The sequence below is a fragment of the Equus przewalskii genome, chromosome 6 (genome assembly GCF_037783145.1).
Source record: "Equus przewalskii isolate Varuska chromosome 6, EquPr2, whole genome shotgun sequence".
Taxonomy (NCBI): Eukaryota; Metazoa; Chordata; class Mammalia; order Perissodactyla; family Equidae; genus Equus; species Equus przewalskii.
Window position 1 is genome coordinate 32,613,437 of NC_091836.1, and position 10,522 is coordinate 32,623,958.

The 10,522-nt window shown below is 36.4% G+C and overlaps 1 protein-coding gene across 1 annotated transcript; it reads left to right on the forward strand.

Annotated features, from left to right (window-relative positions):
- Positions 1 to 9,297: 9,297 nt before the first annotated feature.
- LOC103562113 (putative olfactory receptor 8G2) lies at positions 9,298 to 10,236 on the forward strand. The gene has a single exon (XM_008537047.2). It carries the CDS (start codon positions 9,298 to 9,300, stop codon positions 10,234 to 10,236), a length of 939 nt encoding a protein of 312 aa, XP_008535269.2.
- The last annotated feature ends 286 nt before the right edge of the window (positions 10,237 to 10,522 follow it).

The following is a 10,522-nucleotide window of genomic DNA, read 5'->3' on the forward strand; positions in this document are numbered from 1 at the left end:
TGATGTAATGTGTCATTAAGGTAGATGTTTCCTTGTTGATATTCTGTCTGAATTATCTATCCATTGGTGAACATGGGGTATTAAAGTGTCCTACTTTTATCGTATTACTGTCCATTTCTTCCTTTAGGTCTGATAATATTTGCTCTATATATTTAGGTGCCTCTATGTTGAATGCATAAATATTTACAAATGTTATATCCTCTTGTTGGATTGAACCTTCGATAATTATGTACTGTCCTTCTTTGTCTCTTATTACAGAATTTGTTTAAAGTCTATTTTGTCTGATATAAACTTAGCTGCCTCAGCTTTATTTTGTTTTTCAATTACTGGGAATATCTTTTTCCATCCCTTCACCTTCCGTATTTGTGTGGGTACTTACATCAGAAGTATATATCTTGTATACAGATTGGTCTTGTTTTTATGCACTCTATGTCTTTTGATTGAAGAATTTCATCCATTTACATTTAAAGTAATTATTGATAGGTATGGCCTTAGGCCATTTCGTTAATTTTTCTCTGGCTGTTTTCTAGTTCCTCTTTTCCTTTCTTTTTCTCTTGCTCTCTTCCTTTGCAAAGTAACAATTTTTTGTAGTGGTATGTTCAGATTCTTTTTTTATCTGTAATGCAAATATTGGTCCAGTTAATGTTGTCCCATAAGTCCCTTAACCTAATTTCTCTCTTTTTTATTCTTTTTTTTTTTTTTTTAATGCTCTGATTGGGTTGTTTCCACTGCTTTGTCTTCAAGTTCACGGATCCTTGTTTCTTCCTAATCTAGGCTGCTGTAGAACCTGTCTAGTATATTTTCATTTCAGTTATTGTATTCTTCAAGTCTGTTACAGTTTTTTAAGGTATGCATTTTGGTGAGGAAGATTGGCTCCGTTAACATCTGTTTCCAGTCTTCCTCTTTTTTTTCTCCCCAAGGCCCCAGTACATAATTGTATATCCTAGTTATAAGTCATTCTATTTCTTCCATGTTGGATACAACCACATCATGTCTTGATGAGTGGTATGTACGTCTGTGCTCAGGATCCAAACCAGGGAACCCCAGGTCACTGAAGGGGAATGTGCAAATTTAACCACTTGGACACAGAGCCAGCCACAGCTCTATTACTTCTACTTGGTACTTTCTTATATTTTTCTATTTCTTTGCTGAAGTTCTTACTTTTTCATCCAATCTTCTCCTGAGCTCAATGAACACCCTTATCACTGTTATTTTATCTTTCTCACTGTTATTTTGAACTCTTTATCTGTTAAATTATTTACCTTCATTCCATTAGGATATTTTCCTGAATTTTTAATCCTATTTTTTTGTTTAGAAGATATTCCTTTGTTTTTTCATTGTCCTTGACTCTTTGGGTTTGTTTCTGTGCATTAAATAAAATGCACAAGAAAGACACCTCTCGGTCTTGAAGAAGTGGACTCCTCTTGGAGAACAACCTTGTGGTACAATCCTGCCATAATTTGAATGTCCTCCAAACATTTGTAATTAGCCAAGCAGCCTACATGCCTCAATTGGCTTCCAGTAGCTGAGGGAGCCAAACCCATCAATGTCCCAAAAGGGAGCATCTTCCTTAGTGCCTCAATTTAGGGGTATTGGAGGCCAGACCTTCAGACTTCATTTTTAAAGTATTCAGATATATACAGTCCTGCGGGACCATGAGTATAAACCCTGCTGGCCACCAGAGCCAGGTGATCTAGAGGTGCTCCCTGGGTGTCAGCTGCAAAATTCAGGGTACCAGGCGAATGTGTAAGTTTCTTTTAAGGAAATACCAGTGACCTAGAACAATACAGGGGAAGGATGTAGAGATGGTATTCACTGGCCTCTGTCCCAGGAGAGCACCTCAGTAAGGCTCCAAATGTGTGTTAAACCAAAATCCTACCCTACAGGCTGAAGCTCCAGGACAAGCAAATAGACCTCATTCACATAAAAACTAGTGGTGTGTTTCAGTGTATTTTACACTGCATCATTTGCCAAGAACTGTCTCTCTAATTTTTACAGTCCCTTGGGGCCCAGGAAGACAAGCCCCACTGGACACCCGAGCCAGATGATCAAAGAGCATCCCCTTAGCTGAAGCAACAATAACTGGGACCCCAGAGGGAAAAAGCAGGGCAGAAGAGGTAAAAATTGGAACACCACATGGTCTAAACTCCTCCCTCTGGAAGACACTTACACTCTGGAACATGGCAGTGGGAAAGAATGAAAATACTGTGTGCCAGCCAAGGTCCCTGAAGAGGAGTACTGCTGGCCCTTAGATGTGTGCTTAATTAGAAGCCTGCCACTCAAGTCACAGCTTTAAATATAAACTAATAGGCCTCTTTCACAGATATACTGGGACCTCAGTCTGTTGTCTCTTGCTGTGACGTGGGGCTAATAACCCCTTAAGAATTTTTCTCTGTCCGTTTAGTCCTATGGGACCTACAAGCATGATCCTGATTGGCTACCAGAGCCAGGTAACTTAGAGGTGTTCTCCGGGCAGCAGCCACAAAAATCAGGGAACAAGATGAGCACACACTCTCCTTTCTGGGAGATAGCAGCAAGCTGGAGAGAGGTGGAGGGAGACACAAAGATGTCACCCTGAAGCCTCTGTCCCCAGAGACTATTTAGATAGGGCTCTGATGCATGTTAAATTAGATGGTCGCAACTCTTGCTTACGTTTTAAAATAAGCAAATAAGCCTCTTTCATAGAAAGTTGGGGTACTTTTCCATCAGTTTCCTTGAACTAGGCCCTGGTGTGTGTAGGTCTGCAGGTGCAAGCCTTTTAAGAGCTGTTTCTCAATTCACTACAGCCTTGTGGGTCTTGTGGCAGCAAGCCCATTGGCTTTCAAAGCTAGATGTTTTGGGGTTTCATCTCTCAGGTGCATGTCTGAAATGTTAGCATGACAGAAGTGGGGTTCAAACCCTTCACTTCTCAGGACAAGCTCTGGGTTTTGAGCTCTCTCATGATTGTGAATGGCCACACTGGGGGTGTGGTTTATAGTGAGATTATGTCTCAGCCTCTTCTATCCATTTCAATGTGGGATTTGTCTCATTTTCTCAATGTGTAGGAATTTCTAAGCTCCTTTGTGTGGGCTTTTTTTAGAGGGAATTGTTCCATGTGTCCCTGTAGATTTGCTGTGTGGTTGGTTGAAAGTGCATTCTGTATCTTCCTATGTCACCATCTTGAACCCAAACTCCCTTGTGTAATTCTTATTTTATTATTCTAGGCATTAAAACAATGAGCATCTGGTAAAATTTTTCACAATGATGGACAATAGATAGAAAAGACTATTTATAGGAATTTTTTGTTTCCAAGCACTTATTTGTGTATTGAAACTGTTAAAAAGAGTTAAGGAGGATTTAAAACAGTCCGAAGTGTCTCTAGTGATTCTGAAAACTGGTGGAGGACATGCTATTAAAATACAATACATATCGGATGGATCCCAAAATGGAGATGGAACATTACCACAAAATAGAGAGATAAAGGACGTTAAAGAGACCTAGTACAAGCGAGAAAAAAATAACACATATACAGAATTTCTTAAATATCATTACAGAAGGATATATATTATCAAATGTTTTAATAATTGAAACAGCATGACAGAGGAAATGTCTTTTTTTAATTAAGATTATGATAGTTAACAACCTTGTGAAATTACAGTTGTACATTATTATTAGTCATGTTATAGCTACACCACTTCACCCTTTATGCCCTCCCCCCAACCCCCCTTTCCCCTGGTAACCACCAACCAGTTCTCTTTGTCTATATGTCAACTACCACCTATGAGTGGAGTCATACAGAGTTCATCTTTCTCTGTCTGGCTTAGTTCACTCAACATAATACCTCAGGGTCCATCCATGTTGTTGTGAATGGGACAACTTTGCAGAGGAAATGTCTTCTAACAACAGATACTGTGATGAACTTGGAAAAAATGTTGTCATACAGAGTTTATCTTTCATTAACTCTGATACAAGCATATATTAATTTCTAAAAGAAGCAGTTTCTCATGTACAATTAGCATTTTCAAGGATCATCAGTATTTCACAAGAGTGACTTCAGAGAGAGGCATCTTTTATTATCTGTATTACTTACAATTAGATTTGACTCTGTGCCAGACACACACACTCGCACATACACTCACATACACAGATATACACATGTGCCATGATGCATTAAACCAAAAGATGATTCAGGGCTGGAACAGTGGCTCATCAGGGGCATAAGCTTCTTCCTAAAACTGTTGCTCTGCTGGATACAACACACAGCTTCCATCCTTCCATCTTTTAGTTTCAGATAATAGCTCCAGAACCATCCTTCATCTCCAGCCCCAACATATCAGAAAGAAAGATATAGAAGGAGAAGGGAATGCTCAGTAACTTGAAGAGCACTAGCTGGAAGTGACAGATCTTGCCTCCATCTATTTCTTTTTGATAAGAACTTAGTCATATAACCAAACCTAACTGTAAGAGGGGTTAATAAATACCATAGTTATCTACATAGCTATGTGCCAAACTAAGATTTAGGGCATTTGTTATTGAGGACAAAGGGAGAATTAAAATTAAGAATTATTAACTGTTTCTTCTACTCTTTCAAATATTTATGTTTAGTCAAAGACAACTCTACATTGTTCTCTCTAGAATTTAATTTAGCATTATATCTAAGAAGAAAAATAACGTGAAATGGGATTAAAATAAAATGCATAAATAAAATATATTAATATTTTAATAACTTTTAAGATCTGCTAGAAAGTTGTATGTCGTGCTAGGTGGGGTAGTTCCTATAATATCTCAACAGTTCATTCCTATGGCCTTCCCTTCATTCATGCTGCTTCCCGTCCTTATATGGCTTCTTGACTCCATACTCCCTTTTCAAATTTTACACAACTTTAAATTTTACACACTTAAATTTTATCAAGCACACTTCTGGCTCATTACACATGGTATAACAATGATATCTCTTCTGGCATTGTTGACTATTAATACATGCTTGTGGATATTTTCTCTATCAACCTTGTCAAATTCTTGAGAACCATTATGCTTCTTACATTGTAGCATATTTCTTGTCCTTAGGTTTGATAAAGTTTTCCATAGGTTTTATGAATTATTCTCTTTGAAGTTTATCCCCTTTGTAGAGCAATTTGAAAATATAATTTTAAAAAAACAGATTAAAGTCTCATATCTAACAATAATTTAAAGTATTATAGAGTAATTTTATTTAGCCAAGATATGGAAATAACCTAAGTGATGTGGTATATATATGCACAATGGAATAATATTCAGCCATGAGAAAGAAAGAAATCTTGCTACTTGCTACACCATGGTTGGGCCTTGAGGGAAATAGGTTAAGTGAAATAAGTCAGACAGAAAAAGACAAATACTATGTAATCTCACTTATATGTGAATTCTAAAAAAGCTTAACTAATAGAAACAGAGAGTAGAATAGTGGTTACCAGTGGATTATGGGGAAAATTGGGAGCTGTTAGTTATTACTTTGGTAATAAGATGAATAAATTCTGAGGATATTATGTAAAGCCATAGTGATTATGGTTAATAAACTATTATATACTTGAAAGTGTCTGAAAGAGTAAATCTTAAATGTCCTCACCACAAAAAGAAAAATTACCTAGGTACCTGGGTGACATGGTGGTGATAGCTAACAATATGGTGATAAGCATTTCACAATATATATGTGTATAAAATAAACATGTTATATACCTTAAATAACACAATTTTATATATGAATTATATTGAAGGCTGGCAAAAAGCAAATTATGCTATCAAAATTTATTGTAATTATTGTCTCAAAAATGATACAACATTCAATGAATATTTTGAATATAAACATTAAATATAATTTTTATTTCCAAACAAAACAACTTAGTGTTTATATAGAACTAAAATAATCTCAATAACACACAAATATCTATATTGTTCCTCAACATGTCTCTTTTAATTTTAGAGGAAAGTAAAGTCATAAACTTCCTTGTTAGACTTGATAAGAACTTCTCATGGTATGGCACTATCCAGCTAACACTTTCATTCAATCTCAAAGTTAAAATATTCCAAGCATTACTGTCTTATGAGTCATAACATAAAAACACAGTTAGTGGAGGTCAATGAAAACAAAAACTTTCAAATCTTATTCACAAAGGTATTTTCCCTGATTTTTTTATTTTCCCAGTTTTGGAAAGTCACTTTAGAAAATTCCTTTAGTGTATATCTTAAAACTTTCTTAAAATTTTGAACTTTTAAATAGTTTGGCTTGAAATTCACTGGAACTCTAAAAATATCTCTCACGTCCTTGTTTTCAATACATAATCTAACAAGCACAATGAATCACAACTACGTGACATTATTAAATACTGAGAACCAATGGGGAAAAGGGAATTTCTAATTGTTTATTTTCCCAAGAGTTGATACTTGTGGGATGAGATTCTAGTAGGAGGCCATTATCATTGTTTTTTCCTAATCAAACTCTTGGCATCCTTATCCAGAGTATAAACTCATCATGTCATATCATCCAGCTTTTGCAGCGGGCCATTGGGTTCATCAGAGGTCAAGACCAGCGGCTCAAAATTATTGCCACAGAGACTTTTAGGCTATGACACCCTCATTACCAAGGAGCCCTGAAAGGTTAGTACTCTGAGATTTTCAGAATCATTTTTCCCTTCAGAGAAATTGAGGAGATAAATACACAGCACTGAAGTTTAAAGAACCAAGCGAGGTTTGTCTGAATCCTAGTCCTTGACTTAAAATTCTAGAGTCCTCTCTGCTGGCTCCCTCCCAATGCACTTAGAGATGCACTTAGTTATTTATCTAGCTCTACCTTTTGTTACTCTAGCATTCACACACCCTGATGACCAAGGTTCCTCTATCATCTCCCTGTCCTTTGCTGAATAAAATTTTGGCAAACACTTGTTTGTTTTCTCACCTCAACTGAGGCGATATGAGGACTTTGTTAACTTATATTGAGTCTATGTTAACCTATCACTAACCTTCTTGCAATAATTTATTTAAAACATATAATTATGGATACATGCTATATGAAACACAATCTACCAAGTACTGTGTTGAGTTTACAGTCTAGTACAGAAGAAAAATCAGTAAATAACTCCTAATAATTAATACAGAATTAAGTATATGCTAAATATACAAATAAGAAACATATTCATGGGCATGTAGAAAATGTTCTTATTAACTGGGACTTTCACTATCACAGACCCCAACTAAAGGGCCCTAACAATTAAATAGATTTCATAGGAAAGAGAGGATAGAATGAGAGAAAAGCTAAAGGAACATGATTAGTCAAAAAAGAGAGTCTACCAAATTCTCTTCTGTGAAATAACTAAATCATGTGGTGCTTGTTGGGACACAAAAAGGAAATATTTTCTTTTTGTTGCAGGATGATATAAATGTTTGAGTGACAAAGAAATTGGTTTGAACTTTGAAGACCATAGAAAATAATAATAATTTTATGGAGTTAATACTTACCAAATAATTCCAGAGAGCTAAAGGAAAAAAAAATAAACTCTTCCCATTTATTATAGGAATGAAAATGTTGGTTAAATAAAAAGATATCAGAGAATAACTCAATAGATTAAAGTTAAAATGACACTGGCATTTATCAAGTTCTTATGAAGAATCAGGAACTGTGCTAAGCAACTTGTAGACCTCATTTAACTTAATTTTCATATGCAAAAGGTAACATTTTTTGTTGTTCTGATAGTTGGAGAGTGGATGTAATTATTCCAATGTCACACAGCAAGTATGGAGTTGAGTTGATGTTTCAATCCACTACTGGCTACCTCAATATCAGAAGCTATTAGAATTATAAAATCCTGAAATATTGGAACTGGAACAGATGTTAAAGATGACTTAATGCAACCATTCATCTGGTGTTGGTGTCCGTAAACAAATCTGCTAATAAGTAGTTATTCAGGCTCTGTTCAAATATATCGGACTGTATGTTCAGGGTATGTCTGATGGTTGGAATGTTCATCTTTGTTGTGAAAACAAATGTTTCTCCCCATAGTTTCAAGCAGGTAGTTTTACTTCCCTCTCTCGGAGATGTAAACCGTGAGACTAATACTTCTTGAAAAAGGAATATGTTGAACATTGGTATAACTGTCATGTGTCACATGAATTTTTGGTTTACTAAAGAAATGTCCTCAGTTATTTCAGTCATTCTTAAAATGAAAAATTTCTAGATCATTTTTCTGAAATTGTTCAGTTTTTCTATATCACATAAAGTACTTTTCCCCAAACTGAAAACACTAATCCAACTACTGCCTGAGTGCTAAGTAAGAATATGAATTTCCATTTTCTAGAATCTACTTGTTTATTCGTATGTGCTCTACTAAGACCTCCACCATCTTTAAATTCTATAGATAGCACATGCAAATACACGATGATATATTAAAAAAAAACAGTATAAATGAAATCTAGCACCTGTATTCAAAGACTCTTCTCTTATTTTGGGAATGTGAATAGTTTTCTGACCTCTACCACTTTAACCACCAAGTCCAAATTACATAGACCAATCATAGTCCACTGCTCACCTGGTCACAGTGGAGGAATAAGTGACCTAAATATAGGCCATTGTATTATGGACCCTGAGATTATAAAATTAGCAAAAGGGAGGTTGGTTCCTTGGTCTTGGAAAAGCTGCTGCGATATAAGCCTGAAGTCTGCCAGCAGTTATGTTCCTGCTTTCTGTGGTAGCAAGGCCTGGGTGAATGGAGCTGGGTTATACTGAGCAACAAAATCTCACGTGGAGTGATTCTGTAACTGCCAAGTCGGCCAGGTATTTTCAGTTGGGATTCTAGTAAGGAAAATAGCTCAAATAAATATAACTACTTTTCATGGATTTATTTATCTTGTGTTTAATAATAAAGAATATGCACTACTATTGCTTATTCTGAGTGAAATGAAAATATTATGCCACTTGACATTCATCACTTTAATATGTACTCATGCAATATGGGAGGAAACAAAACAGTCCTCAGAAATAACAGTAGTGGTGTTCTTTTTGACTGACTTTAAAAATCCAGGAATTGGTGCTGTCTCCTAAAAATTTAAGAAATATCTTAATTATAAGCTCCTTGAAGATTATAATTTGTTGTCTATTTCAAACAGAATCATAGTACTAGAATATCAGGAGAGACTAAGGAGATCTCTGAATTATGAATCTCCTCTGATAAGAGGGATAATCTCCACAGAAATATTCTCCTCATCACACATATACACAGCTGCATACACTCAAATGCACAGACACTCATGAGTACATTCATTTTTTTTAACCTAGAACCTGCTGAGAGGATAATGGACCCTGGAAATCATTCCGCAGTGACTGAGTTCATCCTCGGTGGGCTAACAGAACAGCCAGAACTCCAGATGCCCCTCTTCCTCCTCTTCCTAGGAATCTATGCGGTTACAGTGGTGGGGAACCTGGGCATGATCACACTGATAGGGCTCAGTTCTCACCTGCACACCCCCATGTACTATTTCCTCAGCAACTTGTCCTTCATTGATCTCTGTCAGTCCTCTGTCATTACCCCCAAAATGCTGGTGAACTTTGTGACAGAGAAGAACATCATTTCCTACACTGAATGCATGACTCAGCTCTATTTCTTCATCATTTTTGCTATTGCAGAGGGTCATATGTTGGCTGCAATGGCTTATGACCGCTACGTTGCCATCTGTAACCCCTTGCTTTATAATGTCATCATGTCTTATCACATCTGTTTCTGCCTCACAGTGGGAGTTTATATTTTGAGCATCATTGGATCTACAATCCATACAGGCTTTATGTTGAGACTCTTTTTCTGCAAGACCAATGTGGTTAACCATTATTTCTGTGATCTCTTTCCACTCTTGGAGCTATCCTGTTCCAGCATCTACATCAATGAATTGTTGGTTCTCATCTTGAGTGCATTTAATATTCTGACTCCTGCCTTAACCATCCTTGCCTCCTACATATTCATTCTCTCCAGCATCCTTTGCATTCGCTCCACTGAGGGCAGATACAAAGCTTTCAGCACTTGCAGTTCCCACATCTCAGTTGTTGCTGTTTTCTTTGGATCTGCAGCATTCATGTACCTGCAGCCATCATCTGTTAGCTCCATGGACCAAGGGAAAGTGTCCTCTGTGTTTTATTCCATCATTGTGCCCATGCTGAACCCCCTGATTTACAGTCTGAGGAATAAGGATGTCAAATTTACTCTCAAAAAATTATGGAGAGTAAAAAATATTCATGAATGAATCAACGTCCATGTTCATGAAGGAATCAATGTCATCATGTCATATCAGAAACAGGCCTTTGGTTTGTCGAGATATGTAATGCATTAGGTTTCTTATTAAACTCTTTGGGTCTTGTGACGCCTTCCCATATAACACATGCCCAAGTTCCCCTTCAGCCTGTTTCCTTTGAACCTGTAATACAGTCATCATGTATGGAGAAATACAAAAAATAAAATCAAAGTCTTTTGAGCATTAAAGCAGCCCTAGTTTCATTTTTAATAACAATACAAACACAAGACAAATTATG